Below are 24686 nucleotides of genomic sequence, written 5' to 3' on the forward strand. Positions count from 1 at the left end.
TCCATACAGAAAGGTTGTTTTGGTCCCCTGTAGGATGCTGGAGCCTAAATGCGGGCGCTTGGGGGCACCTGAGTTCCCTAACCCTCATTTTTCTAACTTACGCTTCTGATTGTCTGCTTGTTGGCATAGGTGAAAAACTTGGGCACGATTTTGAGGGAAATCAGAATGGAAGAATAAACTGATTACAGTCATGTGTTGAGAGTCATGGCATTTGGATAGACCTTTAAATATCAAAAAGTAAAAAGAGGCAAACTTGTGGGAGAGGTGGAACGGGTACCACCATCAGTTCTGCCTGCAGTTTCTTGTTCATCCCCAACAAATGAGCAGATCCGTAAGAGCCCCACCCCTACCACCAAAACAGTAGATAATTTCCTCTAAATTCAGTGGAATTCCCTTTTCTTGCACGTTTCTGTGAATCAGGTAAATTTTACAAGTAGACAAATAGCAGATGTAATGATTCAGCTCAAATTTAGAGATAGATTAAGAGGATGTTCATAATTTTAGCATTACTGAATTCATTTTTACTTGAAAGAAAAAACCCCTCTTCTTATATCTCATTCAAGCCTGTTTCTTGAAAGCTGAATCTCTTGGGTTACCTTCTTCAGAGTCACATAGCTTTGATTCATTCATTTATTTGAAAAATATTTATTGAGCACCTACTATATGCCAGGCATTGTTCTAGTGCTGCAGACAAATAGTGGTGAACAAGACTAGGGTGTGACTTTCTTGAAGCCTGCATTCTGAAAGTTTAAATAACGTAGATGAAGATGAGATCAAGCCATAGGAAGAGCACATCAGGTGAGGTGTTTTGAGGGCTTCAGAGAGGTGGTGGGAGCAGTACTGCAGAGCCCTGTAGGGCAGAGCCCAGAGTTTGGGCTTCATTCTGGGTGTGGTGAGAAGACATGGGAGGACCCTGCAGGAGGGAAAGACATAGTCTGACTTCTGTTTTCAGAAGGTCACTCTGGCTGCTTGGAGTCTGGGAGACCTTGAAGGGACTGAGGCATAGCTGTGCAGGTGGATAGTGAAGGGTAAACGTGAAATCTATTTTGGAAATGTAACTGACAGCATCTGCTGATGGATTACATTGTAAAAGGGAAGGTCCACATTTAGAGTTAGTTAGAAGGGGAATGGCCAGTGACCTATAGGAAAAGCAACAGAGGATGACAACATGGGAGCCAAGAGCAGAAAGTGTTTGTAGAGCCAATCAAATGCCAAGTGGTTGAGCGAGAAGAGAAAAGGTCACTAGATTTCCACCAAAGGATGCTGTTGACTTCGACAATAGCCATTTCAATATCTTGGGATTTCTTTTTTCCAAGTATAGGTGATTTTATTTTTATATCACTGATAAACCTCTTTTTAAGCTAGTGACACCCCAAGTGTTTTTCCACATTTCTGCTGAGCTCAGCTACTACCCAACTAAATTGTCAGCTGATCCCTGTGCCCTTTGCATCCCACCTGTCACTGTGCCACAGTCACCTGTGAGCTCTAGGTACTCAGCTCTCGAGGGCTGAGACTGTGTCTTCTGCATCCTTGCGTCCCAGCCTGGAGACCTTTCCTGACTTGGTGCACAGACAGCAAGAAGGAAGGACTCCTCTAATCCCAACTCAAGTGCTCTTGGCACTCCCCACTTCACCAGTATTAGCATATATGACAGCTACTGCAAATGCCTGTTTACTCATCCACCCCCATTGCACGCACAGACAGAGGCACAAGCTAGGAGTTTTGAGGAGTCCTTTCCTAGTGCTCACCATTGTGTTCCCAAAGTTAACACGATGAATGCTGGATCTACAGCTGGTGCTCAAAACACTATTTTAAAAATGCATTTTGGAAGGAAGGAGGGAAAAAGCAAGACTGGAAGGAAAACTTACTTCCAGGTTGGGAATGAGCCAAATTCCACAGGTAAGCGAACACATTCGTTTAGAAGATGTTGCTCCTTGAAAGAGAAGTACTGTCACTGTTCAGATGCAGCTGATGCAGGGGAACTGTCCTGCCTCACTTTGCACTGGAGAGGCTGCTACTTTGATCCCTGACCACAGCTGAGGTCTGGAAGGCTTTCACTGTAACATGACCCCGGGCTTCTGACTCATCTCTGGCTTGTCCTCGCTGTTATATGGGCTGCTCCATTCCATTCCTCAGAGCTGTATCAACCGAGGAAAATTAGGAGAACAGCCATCGCTTTATTTAAATCCAAGTAAAGAATGTTGGCAGCGCTGATTCCAAAGGTCATTTTGGAATTGCCCCCATCTGGGGCAGTGAGCAGAGCATCAGTGTTTCCTCCCTGGAGTAGTCCATCCGTTCACTGAGAGCTGGGGCTTGGGTGCACACACACGCCTGGGAAAGACTATGTGCCAGATTCCTCTCTGGAGGTTCTCAGCGCCTGTTAGCCCGTCAGAGCACTCAGAGGTCTCGCAGTAAAAACAAAAATGCATCCCTTTTGCTTTGGAGTCCCATCGCTCTTAATTTATCTGAATTCACCAACATGTACTGAATGACAATAATAATAACAATAATGAACGTTTTTGTTAGTAATGTGGTTCCAGATACAAGCCCACTCCTTCATCCGTGCCCCAAGCAGAAAAACAAACATCTTTTCCGATCCTGCAGGAGAAATTGGCTGTGGAAAGTCTCCCATCCCGAAACTGTGTCTACTGTACTTTATGAGTGGAAGGGTTTTCAAAGGTGGTTTTGACTATCCTTCATTTTCACCTCTCTCCCTGATGCTAGAACCCAGTTCCCGTCCAACTGCCACTCCACCCTCAGTTTTCCTTTTGGAAGAGCATCAGGAGTATTCGCTCAAGGAGTTGACTCTGAGTGCTTTGCCTGGGGTCACTGTGAGGTCCCACCCAAAGTGTCACATATAGGAGTGTATGGGCTTGCCTTGGGGACGCTGGGGCCGGGTTGGGGGTGTGTCTACAGAAGGTTCCAAGCTCTATTGTCTCTGAAGTCAAAGTGCTTCTTCCCGTGGCTTGTGTATATTTACTATGGCAGGTTTTCTTCTCTTCTGGAAAAGGTGCTGTTAAGTTGATGTGGCCTCTTACAATCGATGGCACCCTGGAATCAAGGAAATACTGTAGTGGAGAGTCTGCCCAGGACTGCTCTTTCACGGGGCCGGGCACCTCTGGAAAACAAGTGCACTTTGGGGAATGCTGCATGGAAGGCACATGGGAAATAAATGCGTCCGGGAGAAAATGTAAATTGAAGGGAGTAAATGATGAAAGATTAAGTAAACAGTTCACTGTGATGAATCTTACTTCACGTGGAATGAATAATCGTGTTTGGTTTTTTTTCCCCCCAGAGAAAGTAACTCTAGTCTTTATTTTAGAAAACTGGAACTACCGATTTCTGTCTAAGGTTTGCTTCCTAACTAACCCTGTTATTTGTTTGTTTATTAGCGTCATAGATGCTTTGCTTTTCTCTCACAGGAATTATTTCTTCAAAGTCCTGAGGCCTCTTTCTAAGGTGAATGTGGCTTCCCTCGTGTGGTGGCTGTGATTTTCTGCTTGTCTCGCTAGGTGGCTGTCCCCACCCCATATGCCGTCCTCTCAAATGTGCCTGCCTCCCCCGAGAGCCCTGCTGCGCCTCCCCAAGTAGTGAGAGTGCTTTGACACTAGCCCTGACTGACCGGCTAAGTCAAGGACCCGCCTGTCAGCTCTGAGGCGTTGTCTGATGGTGGCACTCTCTCTCGGTGCTTGTGAATCAAGTTATTGGTGCATTAAAAGAGGCAGGACCTGGATAGCAGCTTGGAAAATTCTTGTGCCACTTTTTCAGCTTCCCCTGTCATACTCTTACCACTGTGACACTCACCCTAGGTGTGGGTAGCCTCCGCCCTGACAGAGAGCCTTTGCCTCAGGTCCTCTGTAAAGTGAGGTGGTGTGGATGATGTTTGAGAGGGGCTGGGAGACCAGTGAGGAGGCCCAGGACAGGAGGGGGAGTTCCCCTGAGAGCTGCCCCCACTCTGACTGGTCATATTTGTGAGCCAGGAAACCACTGAGCTATTTTGATCACCACAGGTGCCCCTAACACAGGCAGAGCTGTGGTCCTCTCTTACTTTCTTATTGTTCCAACTCCCCGACCCCCATCAGCCCACAGACCTTGCAGACCTGTGGTCAGTGTGACTTGACCAGTATCACCCCATCCCACATTCTGTTCTTTTTAGGTTGTTTGGTGTTTTTCTTTCTAATATTTCTTTCATCATTCAGTCAGTGCTGGCATTGGGTTGAACTGGCCACACAGACCAGAGGAAATGGTTGTTTTGGGGTTGGTTTCAGACCACTTTCTATCCCAGGGGCACACAGACTTGTCTGTTTTGTGTGTGTCTCCTATGCAGCATTTCCCCATCATTTCGCAGAAGTTCCTGGCAGACAGAAGGTCCCATACCCACTGTTAACTAGGAATTTATTCAGTTCCAGGACCCTCTTAATTGTAAGATGCCACATCGATGGAACAGCACCTTTTCCAAGGTGACTGGAGCCCTTCTAGGACAGTCTTTGCATCCAGCCAGTAGCAGCTAACTGGGCTAGTGGGCATAGTGTGGTGGAACAGGGCACAGTCTGGGGAACGAGCCAACAGCAGCTTCTGGGGCCGTATGACTAGGTCATAATTAACCCAGGCACATCCCTTCTTTTCTTCCTGGAGTCAGGTACTTTACCTTCCCTTTGGTTTAGAATTTAGTTCAAAGTACAAAATAATGAAGCTCTAATGGCTTGGGGAGTTTCCTGTTTCTGGTGATACCCCTGACAAATCTCATATAAATTAACCTGGTCCCAGATCAACTAGGCCACATGTAGAAAAAAATCACACCTATGCCAAGTAGTAATTGAGGAGTGAGGTTTTAGTTTCCAAATGTAAAGTTTGGTCAGGGGGCCTTACTATTTTTATTTTTGATTTCTAGTTTAATTTGTGATAACCAAGGAAAGTTATGTTATCCTTATAAGAGTAAGGCAGGGTAAGGCATAAGGGTAAGTTTAACATATGTTAAACTTATTTTAAAAAGTAAGCTTTATAACTTAGGATACCTCCTTTGTGATTACACTAGCTTTTTTTTTAATGTCATACGTGATTGGAAAATTTGTATAATCTCACTTTTATGTGCAGGGTTCCATATATTCATTGTTTATTTTGTTATTCAGATCTTGTATATCCTCTGCATTCTTGTCTGCGTGGTCTGTAACTTCTGGGAAGGGAGTTTTAAGTCTCTTATGATGCTTGTATGTCAGTCTCTCCTGAAATGCTAACACTTTTGCTATACAATTGTGAGGCTGTGCTGTTGGATGTTGTTGTTAGTCTCTAAGTCATGTCTGACTCTTTGCAACCCCATGGACGTCAGCACGCTGGGCTTTCCTCTTTTTCACTATCTCCTGGAGCTTGCTCAGACTCATGTCCATCGAGTCAGTGATGCCATCCAACCATCTCATTCTCTGTCACCCTCTTTCTCCTGCCCTCAATCTTTCCCAGCATCAGGGTCTTTTCCAGTGAGTCAGCTCTTTGCATCAGGTGGCCAAAGTATTGGAGCTTCAATTTCAGTATCTGTCCTTCCAGTGAATATTCAGGGTTAATTTATTTTAGGATTGACTGGTTTGATCTCCTTGCTGTCCAAGGATATGTATAAGTTTATGACTCAAGTCTTTTTAGTGATGTAGTATTCATCCCTATTAATGCTTTTGCCTTAGGTCCTATTTTTATCTGATTAACATTGTTACCTAATTTTCTTTTGGTCAATACGTATTTGCCTTATCTCTTTCCAGTCTTTTATTTTCAACTTTTCATTTTGTTTTAGGTGTCTGTCTTGTAAGCAGTATATAGGTGGCTTTTTAAAAAATCCAATCTGATAGTGTCTTTTAATAGATGAGTTTTATCCATTTACATTTATTGTGAGTACTTTATATATTTGGACTTATCTCTGTCTTTCAGTTTGTGTTCTGTGTACCTTGCATTTTATTAGCTTTTGTTCTCCTTTCTTGCCTTCCATTAGATTAGAGAAGTTTTCTTAACACTCAACATTTTCCCCTCTGCTAGCTTGGTCACAATAGATTTTATTTTATCTCTTAGTCTATTTAAATCTATTTAGTGACTACCATTAAGTATTTAACATGCACACCAAATGATAACTTTTTTCTCATACAGTTGTTCAGAATCTGTGTCTTCTCACACAACACAAATTTTTACGTACCAGTCAACTGGTAATTACAACAAAGAATTGAAATCCTGGCTCAAAACACTGCCATGTGTTCTCAGCCTCCTGACTCACAAGAGGATTAGAGGCATCCTGACTGATTAATAAAGCATGAATTTTTGCTAATTCACTCTGTTTTATACCCTGGGGTGTTTTGGGTCATCTGTCTAGTTCAGAGTGATACGTTCATTCCCAGCTCATAAAAATCTCTCAAGTTCCTGAAAATGTTCTGAAGTAGGATTAGACCAAAGAGAGCTCAGAATCCTACAGCCCAGTGTTAGTACCTGTTCCCATAAATCCCATTTGTCACATGTAATGATTTCCAGTGTGAAAATCTAGGGGTTCCTCCTTGTTAACACCTGCTTACTTATCCCTTGATGCCCAAAATTTAATGTGCATGTGAGCCCACTGGGGGTTTCTTGCTACCACGCAGATTCGAATTTGTGTTTCTAACATGCTCCCAGGTGATGCTGATGCTTTTGGTACACGGACCACACTTTGAGGAGCGAGTACTTGGAGAATGAAATGTAGTTAGTAAAAGGGGGCTTTGGCTCCAGGTCTGTGTTCCTTGATACTTGACAGAACAGCAGATTTCAGAAGCATTTTCTATGAAGTGGTAGGATTCAGGATCATTTTAATCATAATGATCATCTTAAGGCCCTGCAGAGCCCTGCCTACTGCCCTGGCCCAGAGTTCTTTCAGGCCCGTGTAAAGTCCGCCTTAACTCCATCCCTCTGGAGGTCAGCACAGCACATGCTCTCAGGCTTGTCACTGTGTCATTTAGGTGTGACTCTGTGAGTCGGTGCCCTGAGGAAGAGCCTGCCTGGGGCCAGGGGCAGGCTTCCTGGTAATTTATGTCTAAGACAAGCTTTTAATAGAGATACACTTTTAAACAGTAACCAGGAAAAAGATTCTCTCTTTTTAACTGGTATCCATTTATAGGACTCAGCTGTTGAAGCTCAAGGGTAGCATTAGGCTTAAGTTTAATCTTCTGTATGCCGTAATTTACAGCACTGAGTAAAGCATTGTACGTACAACTATTTCAGTCATTTGCTGTGATAAATAGCTATTGCTCTTGGCGGAACAGAAACGCCATCTCTGCTTTCCACTTATGAATATTGAATGGTCTCAGGCAGGCTTCTGCTGTAAGTTTTTAAAGGGGAAATCCCCACCGGTCACATCTCCTCAGTGGCCCTAAATGCCATTTCTCTGCTGTGTGCACTAGTCAGTGCTCGATTCGGACCGCAGTTCTGCGGCACACATGTTGTTCCTGGTGAATGTCACACAGGGCACGCCCAGCAGCTACGGGCCCCAGTCCTGCTGAAGGCTGCAGTTTTGCACTGAATGCCTCGAGCTGTTAGGTAGAAGATTTAGCTAGTGGCAGGAAGCCACCAACAGGGATCAGGGAGATATCTTAGAGGTGATAATCTGGCGCAGGGAAAATAGAAGGGGTGTGATTCTGTTGGATTCCTGATGGTGAGAAGATGGTGTTAGCTAGGGAAATTGAAACTAATAGGAGCAAAAGGAGACGGGGAATGCCCAGGTTATAAATCTCTAGGGATAAACTCTTTAGGAACACAGAGACACATATGCCTTCCTCCAGACCTCCCTTAGTTCGGATGCTGTGTTCCCTGCCAGCTGGGAGGAAGCAAAATGTATATTCAAATATGATGCTCAGGTCCACTGACCAGCTTGACCCAGAAGTTCAAGTCCAAGTCAACTGGTTACCCTAGACTTGGGCTCCCAGAAATCCCCCCAATTTCTTTCCTGTGGACAAACTTTCTGCATTGGAGGAACTGAAATCTTTAGATTGGCATCCTTTGGTGTGTCTCATGTGTGTGAGTCTCCACTGGGTCCTTACAAGTACTCCAAGTATCGCACTGGATGGTGAGATAAGGACTCAAGGGCGAACGTGAGCAGAGATGGTGAACGAGTGAAATGGTGCGCTCTTGCCTGCTTCTGAATCCTGTGATGGAGACTGTCTTCCGCAGTCACATTCCCAAATGCCACTTCTCAGCAGTATCTCTAGAAGGTGATTCCTTTGAAAACAGAGATGAGAGGCTTCTGTTCTCACTACCGCCTTTTGAGGGTGATCATGTATCTTTAGAAACAGCTACAGCATCTTGCCATTTACGAAGCACCCTCTCCTAGCGTGCTCATTTTGATTTGAGTAACAGCTCAGTAAGGTGGACTGGTAGGGGCTGGCTTCCCAGGTTTGGAAGCTCAAAGAAGTTTATCAACTTTCCTAACATCACATATCTCACCTCAGTGCATTTGCCATGAACAGAGACCCCAGTGAGAAAATACACAGAGGCCACCAAATAGTATGTCCACAATTGGAGACAAATTCACCTTTTATGAACCTGACAGTCTTTATATTTCTAATTCCCAGCTCCAGGCAGTGAACACATCTTCTGACTCTCTTATATCTCTTTCACTTGAGATCTGAGCTTTCTCTAATAATTATTTGAAAAACAATCTTAACAGTGTTGACTCCGAAGAAATGTTATTCAGCCTGCCTATAGGTTATGATATGCCTTTTCATTTCTTGGCCTGAAGATTCCTTCAGAATAAAGTCACGGTCATTTCAGCAGACATTGAAGGCAGTTAGTTAGTTGTGATCTGCATGCGAATAAATCCACTCAGCATTCTGATTAGTTATAATGGGTGATAAGAGAATTGTACAGACCAAAAACTCCACATACTTGTTTCATGCATGTAAACCTACTAATGAGAATGGGTTTTGGCAAAAATCTGAGCATTGATGTTCCTGCCACTGGACCTCAGAATTGCTTGTTAGTATTCTGGGAACCAGAGTGCAGACACAGATACAGTACAACTTGATCTTGAGGGCCTCTCTCATCTCCTGGCCTTCGATAAGTTTGTTAAACAGAGAGATGAGAGGAAGCAGTCTGGAGAGAGGATGATACGTAAGTGGCTTAAGAGACCTGGCAGTTTAGGACTCCTTGGCAACCTTGCTGTACCCTCCCACCTCTTCTTGCCCATCTGTGAAATGGGCTATGCACCAGGATTATTATTCAAGATGATAATCTTGAGAACATCTTGGCATGTGACTCATGCTATAAATACACCTTGCTGCCATGTGGAAAATAGGAGTTTTTAGCTGAAATGTATAATGGGGTGAGGCAGAGGGTATCAGTCACTGGTAGCAGGAGGATTGCCAGAGGCAGGAGGTGTGCGGGAATGAGGCAGATGCTTGCCTAAAGAAGGAGAACAGAGAGAAGCGTGAAGCATCTGGGGCAATGTGGTGGAATGTTCAAACAAACAAACGCAATATAGATGTTTGGACGTCTGGCCTGGATTTTGAAAGCAGTCAGGGGGTTGGAGATGAGCCTCTGTCTTTTCACCTTGCAGGCTCTGTGCTCCTGCTTTGGCACACACTGAACTCCAGAGGCCTTATCTAACCAGTCCCCATGTGGGGTTCAGCTGCTATGTTTGAAGGCTGGTTGTGTTGCAGATGCAGGGAGGGGTTAGAAACAGCCAGACCCTGCAGCCAGGCTGTATGGGCATGACTGTGGCTCTACCACTGACCAGCTAGGTGACGTTCAGCTGACGCCTCAGTCTCACCGTGTCTTAGTTTCCCCATCTACAGAGTGCAAGTAATATTAGTACCTGTCTCAGAGATTATCAGGAGGACACCTAAGGTCTGTATACATAAGCATAGCAAGGCACTTCTCCAGCCTTGCGAATGGCAGAGAAGAAACACAAACTAGATGGGTTGAAGAATATTCACCTCCAGAGAACTGAGTATGTCAACCATGAATTATGTGGTCATTCTCAGAGCGGAAGCATCTGCTAGGGTCACAGCCAGAACGATGTCCCACCTTGGCTGGACCACTGGCTATATGCTGAGCAGGTAGTGGAGGACTCGTTTTACTCAGGTCTTGAAACCCCAATGCACCTCTTCCCTGCTCCCAGGGAAGATGGAAGCTTGGTAGGGGTTGGGGTAGGAGGGGTCTGTATCCACAAAAACAAATTCCAGTGGCCACTATCCCAGAAATTTTTATCTCCTTATCAGTGTCAGTCTTTCCCAGTCATTTGCTGATACTGTATCTCTGCTCTGGAATCCTGCAAAATCATTCCCCTGTTATCTGTCTGCCTCAGCATGGGGAAAAAAAACCCCTCTCATCTGGAACTCTTGTCTAATGTCTGCCATCCTGCCTCCCAGCAGCGCGTGGGCAGGTCTGCTCTGTGCCGCACACATCTTCAGAATGACTAGATTTCAGGTGTTCAGAGCAAGTGTCTTTAAATCCACTGGTGAAAGGAGACAGCAGTCATCTGCCGGTTGGTGTTTGCCAAGATGTGGCCTCATAACGGGTTGAAGTGATGGCTGCTGGCATGAAACTTGGTTCCCCCTGGGCGTACACCCAGCCTGAACAGCTCCTTTAAAACCAAAAGCAATTTGTCATCTTTTGATTCTCTTCCAGCACTGTCCCTGTCACAGGTAGATAAATGAGGTGGCATATGGGTGTCCAAACGCAGGATCATCTAATCCCAGTGGTTTCCTGCAGAGCCAGCACTCCGTGAGGGTGGAGAACACAGTGGGGTGGTCCCCAGTTTCTGGGTTGTGACCACAAGCACATTGTTCTTCCCCTCCATGTGCCGTTTATATGCATGAAATGCTTTCTTAGAATCCCTCAGCCTCCAGTGTGCCATCGATAGATGCGTTCCTCATTTCAGAATCCTGAAATAAATCACACATTTGTAAGCTCAACATCTCATGTCTGTAGTTCCACTGAATGCCACTAATCAAATCAGTGCCTCAGCAGAAGCAACAGGCACCCCTGAATTAGAACTAAGGGTTGGGCTTGACGTTCTAAAAAGCCTTGATTAAAGAAAGCCAATGGGAATGGAGGTTGCATTTGGGTTCACCTTGAGATGCATGCTCTGTATGTGACTTGAAAGATACCCACATAGTTTTCTACACAGCCCACATGGACTTTAGATTTTCTCAGTTGCATGAAACTAAAGTCACCAGGTTATTCCCAAGAATACAGTAGGCAGAAAAGGTCTCCTGATGCCTCTGGGTGCCTCATGGGTGAGCTGTGACACCCAGTAGATGAAGGCTGGGCCAGTGTGGTGAGTGAATTTGGCTGGCCAGGGAAGGCCCTGTGCTTATATCAAGGGGCTGACTGTGTTGCTGGTCCTGCCAGACAGCTTTGATTTCTTCTGTGGCCACACCCTTCATCCCTGCAGGAGCCAGAGTATCTGAGCCCAGGCTTGGCTGGATTAGCTCAAGTTCATCCCTAACCACAGGGAGGATATCTGCCCCAATAGCGTTTCACTGAATCCTTGAGCATCACTGAAGCAGCCTGAGACAGGAGCAGATGTGGAGCATCTTCTCAAAGCTGGATCTGCTCAGTGTGGAACAGATTCTCACACAGGCCACTGATGCTGGTGACGAAAAGGAGTTTATTGTTCTGAAGGACAAACTAGCATGAACTGTAACATTTAAACTTTCATCCACAGAAGAAATCAAAGCTGTTTGGCAGACCAGCAACACAGTCAGCCCCTTGGTACAAGCACAAGGCCTGCCCTGGACCAGCCAATTGAGTTTTAGCCAGTGGTTCATACTAGCTGTCTTATAGAACTCCGTGGGGCTTAGACTACAGCACATTGGGGTTAAAAGATGGATCTGGGTTCCTGTTCCCTGCCTCTTCCAGCTTCTGTTCTTCATTTACAGACTCTGTGTTTGCTGCATCTACTCGATAAAGTTGGGGAGGAACAAACGAATTAAATGTTGGAAGCACAATAGACACATCTTAGCTCTAAGGCTGAGTAAGGCATCTTACTTACACTTACAGAAAAAGGGAAGGAAGTGTGATTTCATGGAAGATGATAGAACAGAATAGCTTTCTCATTAAAAGACAGGCACAAAACTAAGTGAATCTTTAAGGTAATTCTGCATTTCATTCATGGTGAAATCACAGAATTTTTTTTTTTAAGCTAAAAAAGGCTGAGCCAGCTGTACATGATATATTAAACCCACACATTTACTTACTTTAGAAAAGTTCCTATTTTGAGATGATCATTCCTGGGGGAAAAAAAAATTTTGGTGTGCCTCCTGTCCATTGAAAAGGCTCTATACATGTAAAGAGTGGTTTCCATTCCTTGAATCAGTGTCTTTGAGTTCTGCTTTCTTCTCAAGCTACGTCACAAAGCCAGGGAAGGGAGGGCTGCAAACTCCTTGAGGAAGGAGTCCCTTCTAACTCCTCTTTGTTGCCTCAGAGTATCTGGCAAATAGTAGGCACTCAATCAGTGTCTTATGAATGAATGAATGATTGAGATATTTAATCCTTTAAATCATTGATATCCAGCCTTTAGCCATCAGAATTGTTCACTCGGGGTGGGGAGGTGAGAGGGGGGTGTTAAAATACAGGTGCCTGGGCTCACCCCCAGAGCTTTTTGACTCAGTGGATCTGAGGTGGGGCCCGAGATCTTGTATTTCCACCAAGCCTGCAGGTGATGCTAATGCTGTTGCCCAAGGGGCTATACTTTGAGAACCACTGCTTTGAGGGCCATTCTACTTTTCTGGTGGTGCTAGTAGTAAAGAACCCGCCTACCAAAGAAGAGACATAAGAGACATGGGTTTGATCTCTGGGTTGGGAAGATCCCATGGAGGAGGGCACGGCAACCCATGCCAGTATTCTTGCCTGGAGAATCCCATGGACAGAGGAGCCTGGTGGGCTACAGTCTATGGGGTCACAAGGAGTCGAACATGACTGAAGCGACTTAGCATGCATGCCCCACTTTTCCAAGTCTTCCAAAAGATTGATATTTATAACTGTTTGACCTTGCCCTGTAGAACTGAGATATAAAATTGATAGGATTTGATCAGATAGAAGAGCTACCTGAATCTTTTTCTTAATGAAAAACTACATTCTGTCCCTTGTACAATTATGAGAGAAGCAAGAATTGAATTGCCTCCTCCTTCATGGCTGTAACAGGACACAGCCAGCCAGGGTAGGGGTAGAGAGGCGCACCTTGCAACATTTAAGCCACGTTGCATCTCCGTCCAGTTCTGGAATCCACACTTAGTGTCAGATGCGCTTAACTGTAAAGTTGAAATGAGATGTGACCTTTTGCAGAAGCTGCAGTTGAGCAGAAAGGGTACAGGAGAGGTGCCTATGATACATAAGGGAGCACGTTATTTTGCAAAGTCTTTTCCTGCTGCCTGTCAGCCTGAGTGAAGTCATTAAGCCCCACTGGGTTCAGAAACAAGAGGGAGTTTCATGGCCTGAGGAAGGCTGCTCTCTGCAGAGAGTCATTCTTCTAGTTCCAGATGTCACTTTGGATGGCAGGCCAGGAGCTAGAATTCCAAACCCAGCCTTGGGGGGGCTCCTCCCTTGTATCCGCTTTTGTGGGGAAAGAGTTTTCGAGACCGTGAGGACACACAGTAAAGGCCAGGGATGGGCCAGTAGAGGCACCAGAGGGATACCAGGCTCCCTGAATTCAGAGAACATTGAGATGGAACCTGAGAGGGCAATTGAGGGAAGGGAGGGGACCAAGGCCTCCCTTGAGCTTGACATAGTGAGAGCGTTTAGTGGTCTATTGCTACATAACAAATGACCCCAACATTTAGCATCTCAAAACAAACAATATTTATGGTCAAGATGTGGAAGTGGCTTAATTGGGTGGTTCTGGCTCAGAGTCTCTCATGAGGTCGCCACCAAGCTGTTGTTCAGAATTGCTGTCGTCTGAAGGCTTGGTGGTGTGAGCAGACCCACTTCCCAGGTGGTTCAGTCGCCTGGCTCTTGGCCAGAGGCCTTGGTCCCTCAGTCTCAGTACCTTAGGCCTCCCCCTCGGGCTGCTGACACTGCAGAGGCTCACTGCCCTCAGAACCAACAACCTGAGAACCAGGAAGGGGAGTCAAAATGCCATTGATGAGCTCATCTCAGAAGTGACTCACTGTCAGTCACCCCTGCCTGATTCTGTCCTTTAAGAACGAGTCACGATGCCCAGCCCACATGTGAAGGGAGGGTGGTGAGGTGCCACCTCCTGAAGGAGTGCCACCACAAAGAGAAAGCGCCATTCATCCTCCTCTTGCTGGGTCAGGAGAACACCAGGGTGATTGCTGAAGGGCCTTTGCTGAAAGGCGGTGGGAGCTTTTCAAAGGACCCTAGAGCTGGCTCTGGCGGTTTTGCCTGACTGAGTTGAGGACAGGTTGAGGGGGATGGGAAGAGGCATTCGAAACTCTCTGTGGGCTTTGATCCCACTGTCCTGTAGGCGCCATGCAGGCCCCTTCTCTCTCGCTTAGAAAGGAATGAAGCCACCTCTGAGTCCCAAGGCTCAGGCTTGGTTCCAAAGAAGAGGAAGGGGAGGCTAGCTGCTTAGAACCAACTCTGCACTGATGAGAGAGCGCTACACAGCACGATGTGTCTCCTTGTCTCCTGGCGGGCAGATGGTCTGCCCGCCAGGTCCCCAGAAGGGGAAGAACAGGGGTCGCAGGCTGCAGTGGTGTTCTGGAATAAAGAGGAGCTTCCGAGCTGTGCCTCTCAGGAATGATATTTGGGGGGCAGGGGGTGTTATGTAGCAGGAGGGGGAAAAACCTTGTTCCTTTTTATTGAAGTGATCCCACTCAGGATAATGGCTCAGTACCACCAGGCATGACAGCGGCCAGCCCTCTGTGGCTATGGCTCCTGGGTACCACACAGATGACCTCCCACGGGGGCGAGGACAGATGCTTACGTAGCCACCCCAGCTCCGTAAGTGGATTCTGTTTAGCTGTCTGCTCTTGAGGATGCCAAACTGTTGGTGGTCATATTGTACTATGTCTCTTCTTATCTCCCCCATCATCCCCAGGGAATAAGCTAATCAAACTTGCTGATGATTTTACACTGAGAAGGAGATAGCTAATAACTTGGATGACAAGTATTAGAATACAATGTGATGTGGATAAATTGGGTCCATGTATTAAGGGCTATAAAATGAGATTCCATCAAGGCATGAATAATGGTGCCTGTGGAAAGAATTAATCAAATACCCCATTAAAAGGTATAGGAATTCTGGTCAGATAGCCCCTGTTTAATTACACTCCTGCCCCCCACCCCTACTTCATTCCCCTGAAGCTGCTTTCTAGTAGGAGATATATGGAAAAGAGTTGAAAGGAAAGAATAGAAAAATGGGACATACATTTTGATAGAACGAGATCACGAAGACAGATTTAAAGTAACCAGTGTTTAATTTAGGGGGAAAAAAGGCAATTGGCATGAATAATCATTTACAAATGTAATTTCCAAAGGAGCCCTGTTGATACCATTCAGCAAATGCCAACAAAGCATTTACTTTCTAAAGGGAGAAAGCAAGACAAGAGAAATGAAGGCATCTTCAGGAATGGACCAGAGGACATCCAAGCCATAGAGAAGAAGCAGATGTGAAATGAATGATACAGAAGATAGACTCAACTTCTGAAAGAACTCAGAGAACTGGCATTGTCTGGAGAAGGCTTCCTGGAAGAGGAGACTCCCGCCGAGCCCCAAAGTGTGGACAAGCTTCCATGTACTGCAAATTCGTGAGCACATTCTGGTGACAGGGTTTAGGGAGAAAATGGGCTGGAGCAGAACAGGGGGCACCCGTGGGATTCCTCTCTCCATGTCCACCACCACCACCACCCTGGTCCAAGCTATCATCACCTCTCGCCTGGACAACTGCAAAAGCCCGCCAGCTGTTTTTCCCTGCTTCCACTCTTGTTCCTCTGCAATTCATTCTGCACACAGAAGTGAGAACCAGAAAAGTTAATCATGTCATTCTCCTGCCTTGTGTCTTCCCATTGCTCTGAAGCTAAAAGTAAAAATCATTATCATGGCTACAAAGTCTTGTGTGGTCTGAACTACATCCTGTGCCCGGCTCCCTTTCAGTCTCTCTGTGCCAGTCAAACTGGCCTTCAAAATCTCAGCACACTGGGTATTCCTGCCAGGGGGCCCTTGCACATGCTTTTCCTTCTCTGTGTATGATTTTCTTTCATCCCCTCTTCCTGAAACTGACTCATCTTTCAGAATGCATTTTAATGATTACCTCCTCTTAGAAGACTTCCTGATTGTCGTAACTTAGTCCACTCTCCCTCATACCTTAAAAAAAAATGTTTGTGGTATGAACTTATAATTCATGTCTCCCCTACTAGGCCACAATGAGCTTCTCCGGTAGCTCAGTGGTAAAGAATCCACCTGCCAATGCAGGAGACGCGGGTATGATCCCTGGATCAAGAAGACCCCATGGAGAAGGAAATGGCAACCCACTCCAGTATTCTTGCCCTGGAAATCCCATGGACAGGGGAGCCTGGAAGGCTGCAGTCCATGGAGTTGCAAAAGAGTCGGACACGACATAGCAACTCAATAATAACAACAGGGCCACAAGCTCTGTGAGAGTAGGAACCCAGACTTTGAATCCCCAGGGTCTATCACAGTTTTAATAACTAGGCATTGAATAGGTATCATGACATTTCATTAGGAATAATGAGACTAGTTTAAAAATTCTACTTGACCAGTCAGTATGTAAGAGAGTACCATTGTGAATTACTGGCAAGAAAAACCTGAATTCATGTCCATACTCTGCCACCTGCTGGCTATGCTGGCGTGAATAAATCCCAGATCCTTTCAGAGCCTGTTTCTTCCTCTAAAGTGGTGGTACTAACAGCCACCTCACATGGTTGTAGCAAGAAATTAATAAAATAATATAAAAACATTTTCAGCTGTAAAACCAGGCATAAAGATGTCCTGTCATTTTGCTCATGCGTGGTATATTGGGTCATTAAACATCTGTAAGATGGATGGATGGATGGATGGGTGAACAGATTATCAGTTATAGAACCAGCACAAGAGCCAAGAAGGGAACCTGGCGTAAGGACAGCATGCTGGAAGCCAAAAGAGGAGCGAATTTTTCAAAAAGTAGGAGGAGTCTTTTGATCGCCCAGAATATCACATACAGTAAGTAGAGCAGGCAAGAAGAATGAGGTAGGGAAGAAATCATTTACTTTGAGTAGAAGGAAGTCAGTGATGACCTGAGGGTGTGTCCTCCTCAACCCTGTCTTATTGTTGGTGCTTTCAGTGACATGCCTTATTTGCAAATCACTCTACTGATTTTTAATCTTTTGGGGGGAAATCAAATTGATTCGCATATACAGCAGAGCTGGCCGGATTACTCCAGCTGCTGCCAGCAGGTGCTGACAAGTGAAGAAGTGAACGTCAGAGGATAAGAAAATACACTAAACACTTACTTTAATAAGGCCTAGAAAACATTGATATTTAATTAATTGCCATGGATAATCTGGTTTCAGTTTCAAGGGTTGTTTCACTTTTTACTCCCTGCCTTCCAGTCAGAATAGGGCCGTATGTGTAGGCAGGGACCAGTGGTGTGAGCTCTGATGGCAATTGCTCATTACTCTGTGCGTTTTTCTGTCCCTGTGATGACACCTCACTTTTACCACAACCATCCATGCAGAGTAAGTCACTGTAAAACACACACACACACACACACACACACACACTAACTGGCTGAGTTCCTGTCCTTTTGATTGGCTGCTTCTGCATCGTGGTAGGGCTTGGGCTCACCTTCCGGCCAGGCCCTGATCCAGCCAGTCTGTTTGTCCAGAAATAAAGGATAAGATCGCCAGTGCTTCAGACAGAAGAGTGTGATGGCTCACAGCCCAGCTGCTTCATCTAGAGCCCGCTGTCGCCTAGCTTAGATCTCAAGTGTAGAAGATGCCTATAATCATGCTTCCTCGGAGAGGTGGTGTGAAGATTAAATGCCATAATGCATGTAACATGCTTAGGTTGAGCCCAACCCAAACTTAGAAGTGAGTTAATAGAAACCCAGAAGTCATGATAGATTTAACCCCTTTTCCAAGATCTCCTCTATCTTTGAGCATTGCTGCTGAGCCCCAGCCTGGCTACCCTTGAGGAATTTCCCATGGTGGGTATTTCATACAGCAAATAGCTCTCAGAGGCTGGAATTGGAAATCTTGAGGAGTTCATAAAGGGCTTTTGGGGTGGGGGCTGGGGTGGGAATGGGGCAGGGCCAAGAAAAGAACTCTGTGGAATTCCTAGTGATCCAAGATGAGGCCTGGAAGAGAAGCAGAGGCCAGCCAGGAAGGCAAGCAGTTAGACCTGAAACATCTGAGTAACACTGTCACAGAGCCCAAGCAGGAAGGAATTCCAGGGAGTATCAAACACTTTAGAAAGGTAAACGAGACAATAACTAAGCAAAAAAAGTTTTTGAATCATATTTGCCTTTTCAATGAATTCAGATTAATTTAGTTTGGGGAATTTTAAAGACACACATTGTAATCATTGGAAATACCCTAGAGCGTTGTAAAAACCAGGGTTGGAAATCACTTTACCCTCTACATGCTAAGAGTAGAAATCAATCTTGCAAGCAGATTTTAAAAACTCCTGAGCCCGGGACAGAAATCAACCTGGCTGTCAAATCTACACTAAGTCCTGCTCCTGATTATCTCCTCCCACCCCCCGCCACCCTCTGGCTCCTTCTCTGCACTGTTGGCAGGAAGAAGGATACACATTCCTGATTTCTGTCACAAATACAGTCCCTAAAAGAACCAGAGGAAGCACGGAGAATATAGAACCAGAATGGGATCAGTTAAGTCCTCTGCCTAATTTCTTTTGTCAACCCCCCCCCCCAACCCGCTGTTATTTAGGCCCCTTTTATGGTTTTACAAGCAACGCTGTAGTGAAGTTTCAAAGGCCAACTGGGTTTGAAGAGTACTTTGACTTTTTTTGTTGTTATTGTTATCTCTTGTCTTTTAAAAAAAATTGTTGAAGTATAGTCAATTTACAATGCTGTGTTAGTTTCAGGTATACAGTAAAGTGATTCAGTTATACACACACATATATATTCTTTTTATTTTTACATTCTATTCTGTTATAGATTATTATAAGACATTGAGTTTAATTCCCTGTGCTGTACCGTGGGTCCTTGTTGGTTATCTATTTTATCTATAGTATGTGTATTTTAAGAGTGCCTTGACTTTTTAATTTTTTATTATATCCATCAGTTTGGGAGCTTTTTTTTCCTGTGCAAATCAAAACAGTCCACATACATATTTAATTTTAAGCGTTAAAAATCCTCCCATCTCCATGTATGACCCCATTCATTTCTTTTCTCAATTGTGTGGGTGCCATAGCCCTGGAGCATATAATTTAGGGTCCTGAACTTAATGGGGGTGTCTGGAGGTCACCATTAAGTGGATACACTTCTTTATTAAGTCAATATTTGATAAAGCCTTTTGAAAATGCTAATAAGTATGTTCATGGGACTGCCTGCTAAGATGAGAGAAAAGAAAAAAATTTAAAGCTTGCTTTTATTGCTCCAAACCGTAAGTAAATGGCCAGATCTATCTTCCTTTCATCTATCATTTATATTTATTACATTTGGTGAGTCTGGTTAGTGGTTTAGATTCCTTAGGTTTTTACTACATCCAGATTCCTATTATGCAGTCGTCTCTGATAAAACCTAATGGGATACAACCCTGGACCCTGGAGCATAACGTGATGCCAGACCCCACTGCAAATATGTTTCCTACTAAAGCAAACTATAGTGGAAAACATTAAAGAGAAACATTCCCTGGTCACTTCCAATTGCAAAAAAAACTTCATAAATCACTAGTTCCACAGAGAGCTCCCCCCAGATCACATTTTTTTTCTCCTTGCCTCATTACCTCTATTGTGAGAGCTCCCTTTGCCCACATACTCCTGAGAAAGCGATTATGGTGGTTTGTGCCCTCCTTAAAAACATGGCTTGTGTACCAGTTGTTTTTTTTAATGGGAAGTTATTTGTATTAAGAAATCATGCCCTTGGATGTGTTGGCAAGCACCAAGGGCAAAACCCAGACAGTAGGAAACTGCAGATTAGATGGCCTGAGTTTTCAACAGATAAATGATAAGGGAAATAGATGGAAGGAAGTGGTCACTTAAAAGTAGCATAAAAGATGTCTAAAAAATGGGTAAAACTAAGTGACAGTGTCTAAGGATACACACTAGGGTGATAAAACCATAAATAAACGCATGGAAACAAACACGTAAGTCAAGAGCGTGGCTGCTTTGGAAGCGGGGAGGAGCTGTGATTGGGATAGGGATAGGATAGACGTGTGGAGGGGCCCTGGGGGCTGGCGAGGTTCTCTTCCTGCACCTGGTGTCCAGAGGATGTTTGCCCATTTGTTTTGTGCAGGTTTGAGTGTTTGTACGTTATTTTACAGAACAAAGTTTTCATTTAATGAGTCTGCTTGGGGTTCACATTACCTATAGTCTTTAAGGAATTTGACTTTGGCTTGTACTAAAATATGTCTTACTTTCTCACAAAGAGGAATACCGCAATTCCAGCTGGAAGGGCACCAGTGGAGTTGCCTGGCAGTTCTGTCAAAATCGAAAAGGAAAAGAAGATCGATTGGTGGAGATTTCATGGGTTCTGGCTGCTGAAGACCTCCTGGTCTTTCTTTTTTCCCTCCTTTTTTTCTATAGTCAAGGATCTAGTTCTTTGCTTTTCATCATGGGTTGTGCTGTGCTTAGTTGCTCAGTTGTGTCCCACTCTTTGCGACCCCATGGACTGTAGCCCACCAGGCTCCTCTGTCCATGGGGAGTCTCCAGGCAAGTATGCCAGAGTTGGCTGCCATCCCCTCCTCCAGGGGATCTTCCCAACCAAGGAATCGAACCCAGGTCTCCCACATTGCAGGCGGATGCTTTACCGTCTAAGCTGTCATGGGTTACACACCCACAAGCCTTCCTCACCTAAAACAAAGCCTAGAACTCTGACGACAGCCACGTTGCTCCCGCCCTCACACCTCGCTGACCTGGGGTCACCTTTAAAGACCGCAGGGGGAAATTCCCTGGTGGTCCAGAGTGGTAAGGACTCTAGACTTTCACTGCTCAGGGTCTGGGTTCAATCCTTGGTTGGGGAACTAAGATCCCACAAGCCTCACCACAGTAGCCAATAAATAAAGATCATGGGGGTTTGCTTACTTTACTCATCCCGGCTGTTAGTCTCCCACTTTCTCCCTCTCTGTGGTCCCTGCAGATGCCAGTCTGAAGTGGCCACCCTAATGTGATTTTAGGGTGACCTCTGAAAGACCTGTTCCTCCAGTTGGGATGTCATTCCTTTACCTCAAGGCTTTCACCAAGGCATTTGCCATCTTAGTTTGAATGAGTTAGATGAGAGTTCACTTCAATAGAGGGTGAAGTCATAAAGAACAGGACTCTGGAAACCTGAGGTAGGAGCCCAGTAAGGGAAGACCTGAAAGGGAGTTGGGAGTTTACCTTTTCTTCTTTCTCTTCTCAGCAGATCTGGCCTCAACATGTTGATATTTTTTAGCTTCAGTCTAGAATCTCACTAAAACACAACATTTACACCTGTCTCTGGGGCAGCTTCGTGAAGCTAGTTGTCCAACTCTGTCAGTGCGGAAGCCTGAGTCCAGCCTGTTGGGAGTCAGTAGGGTAGGTCAGCTCCTTGAGGGCAGGGGCTTCATCCTGGTTTGCTAACCATTCAATTCTCAGCCTCCAGCACAGGGCATGGCACAGAGTAGATGCTCAATAAAAACCTGATGAGCTGGGCTTCCCTGGTGGCTCAGTGGTAAAGAATCCACCTGCCAGTGCAGGAGACATGGGTTCGATATTTGACTCCAGAAGATTCCACATGCCGTGAGGTGTGAGGCGGACCCTAGTCCGTGCGCTACAACTATCGAGCCTGTGCTCTACGGCCCGAGAGCCACAACTGCTGAAGCCTGGCGCGCCAGAGCCTATGCTCCGCAGCAAGAAAAGCCGCTGCAATGAGAAGCCAGTGCCCTGCAAGAGTAGCCCCTGCTCACCCCAACTAGAGAAAGTCCACGAAGCAACGAATACCCAACACAGATGAAAGTAAATAAATATTTTAAAATATTTAAATAAATATTTTAAAAATTAAAAAACAAAGCACACTTGATGAACAAATGAATAAACAAGGAACCAGGCCAACAAACAGCTTGCAGCAGCAGGGGGAGCACAGGTGGGCGATGAGAAAGCCACTGCTGTTGCTCTGGTCACTGCAGACTTCTGGGGACATCGCTCTCCTGGTCCCCTCCACCCCGAGCATCTCCTCATCTGAGGCCTGAGGTTGACCCCCTCCACTCTGAGCCTCCCTGTCTTCAACAAGAAAATCGGCCAGTATCTCGTTTCTGAGAAGTGACAGCTCTTAGCACATTTCTCCCACTGGCTCAGCACTTTGGGGTCACAGAAGTATTTTCCCACACACTGTCTAAATTCACGTTGTCTAAAATCCCATGAAATAGGTAACTTCCACTTTATAGAGGAAGAACTGAGGCTAAGAGGGTAACTGATGACTTTTGAGCGGCAGGACTACGCCCAGAACCTGGAGCTCGGGCTCCCCGCCCCCAGTGTCTTTTCTGCTGCACTGCCCTTGGCTCTGGTGCAGATCCACATGACGTGGGATCTGGAGTCAGCCCTTGCCCTCAAGGAGCTTAAAGCCTAATTCCGGCACAGAAATATCTACCTTAAATAATAAACATGGTTCAGTAAAAATATGTAGCACTGCTTGATCCTTCTCCAGTTTCAGTTTCACTTCACAAAGATGCTGGAAAAGGTTATTTCACTGTTATGTCTTAGAAAGGTTCTCTCTGTGCAAACTTACCGAGTATAGACTGTGGTGGCCCAGCAGTCTTCACTGTCTGCTATTGGAAGGAGGGGGAGAGCATAAATAATAGAAACCCAAAGGAAATCCCAAAGACCTCATCTAACCAATGGTGTCATTCTCACAGTTCAGTGGATCTTGTTAGAAATAACCGCATCGTAGATAGAAGAAGGAAAACAAGGATCTAAGTAATCCATAATCTAGAGAACTGTTCCATGACACAGTATTGTAGCAGAGTTAACACTACTGCCTTGCACAGACAAATGTCCGTGTTGTGGGGCTTTCTTCCCTCTAGCTTCTCTTACATATCTTCTGAGACTCTCTCTGTGACTGCATGAGAGAGGCAGGGCTGGTCCTGGGGCTTAGAAGCATTGACTTCTAAGCCAGTGACTTGCCCAGGGCTCCTCCACTAGTTAGTGGTATGGGAGGAACGTGAACCCACGCTCTTCTCAGCCCCCACCCTTTTCCTACTTCCTTTCCTGCAGTGACCCCTCTTGGGCTCCTTTTCCAGCCATCCTTAAGAAGGACCCAGCAGGAATTCCCTGGTGGCCTAGTGTTAGGACTCCAGGCTTTCATTGCCGTGGCCCAGGTTCAGTCCCTGGTCTCGCAGTGGCAACTCAGTGACTCACGTGCTCACCGCACTGGCTCTTGCCAACACTGGCTCATGTTACAGTGGTTAAGCGTTCACTGACCACTTTGCAGTGTTATAATCATTTAATTAGTCTATGCCTAGGAGGAGGAGATACTTTATTTAGAAGCTTACCAGTGAAAACCTCTGAGACTGCAGTTCACTATGATTACTTTGGGATGATCTCAGGATCTGCCCACCATGCTCCTGATCCACTTAGACTGGGAAGATAACTAAGAAGGGCTTTGTCCAAGACACACGCAGCCAATGTGTTAAGGACGATTGTGGCTAGGTTCAAGAAGGGAGGGCAGACAGATGCCAGAAGGCAGGATAAGGAGAAAAACATTTTAGGATCTTCAGAAAAATAACCAGGTCTTTTAATGCTTCTCTTAGGGCAAAACAAGAGTAAAATTTGCCTTCTGTTATCCTGGCTTGGGGATAGCACTGAGGTTCACATCAGTCTGTCAGCCTTGACTGCATGTTAGGGCAACCTGGGCAGCTTTCACATATCCTGTTGGCAGGTTTGAAAACTGGCATCAGTTTTTTAAAACTCCACCTTGGTTTCAGTGTGCAGCCAAGCTTGAGAACCAGTGATCAGATGGGTGGTAGTGGCTTTTCAGGTGTTGACCTGGCTGGTTGTTGTTGTTGAGTCGCTCAGTCATATCCGACCCTTTGCAACCCTGTGGACTGTAGCACGCCAGGCTTCCCTGTCCTTCCCATCTCCCAGAGCTTGCTCAAACCATGTGCACTGAGTCGGTGGTGCCATCCAACCATCTCGTCCTCTGTCGTCCCCTCTCCTCCTGCTTTCAGTCTTTCCCAGCATCAGGGTCTTTTCTAGTGAGTCAGCTCTTCACAACAGATGGCCAAAGTATCACAGCTTCAGCTTTAGCATCAGTCCTTCCAATGAATGTTCAGGGTTGATTTCCTTTAGGATGGACTAGTTTGGTCTCCTTGCAGTCCAAGGGACTCTCAAGAGTCTTTTCTAACACCACAGTTCAAAAGCATCAATTCTTAGGCCCTCAGCCTTTTTTACGGTCCAACTCTCATATCTATACATGACTACAGGAAAAACCATAGCTTTGACTATACAGACCTGGCTGGATTAAACTACATTTCCCAGAAGTCCCTATGCTGTGGGCTGCTCACTGACTGGGCCATGGAGACCTGGAGGAGGAAGGCACAGCAGCAGCCATTTTGTACCACATGCGCTGTTGCCAGTTGGCCGCTCACCTCGCTGGT

The 24686-nt window shown here is 45.6% G+C and overlaps 1 protein-coding gene across 5 annotated transcripts in view; it reads left to right on the plus strand.

The window, feature by feature from the left end:
- ATXN7L1 (ataxin 7 like 1) overlaps positions 1-24686 on the plus strand; it is a 254909-nt gene that overhangs the window by 104624 nt on the left and 125599 nt on the right. The window contains exon 4 of one of the 5 annotated variants that reach the window (XM_005901440.2): positions 15488-16905. The exons of the other annotated variants lie outside the window; for them this stretch is intronic. Coding sequence (XP_005901502.1) covers positions 15488-15570 — 83 coding nt within the window. The 3' untranslated portion in view covers positions 15571-16905. Of the gene's footprint in view, positions 1-15487; positions 16906-24686 lie in introns of those variants that run through there. 5 annotated transcript variants of the gene reach the window in all.

The sequence above is a fragment of the Bos mutus genome, chromosome 4 (assembly GCF_027580195.1).
Source record: "Bos mutus isolate GX-2022 chromosome 4, NWIPB_WYAK_1.1, whole genome shotgun sequence".
In the NCBI taxonomy this organism is placed as follows: domain Eukaryota; kingdom Metazoa; phylum Chordata; class Mammalia; order Artiodactyla; family Bovidae; genus Bos; species Bos mutus.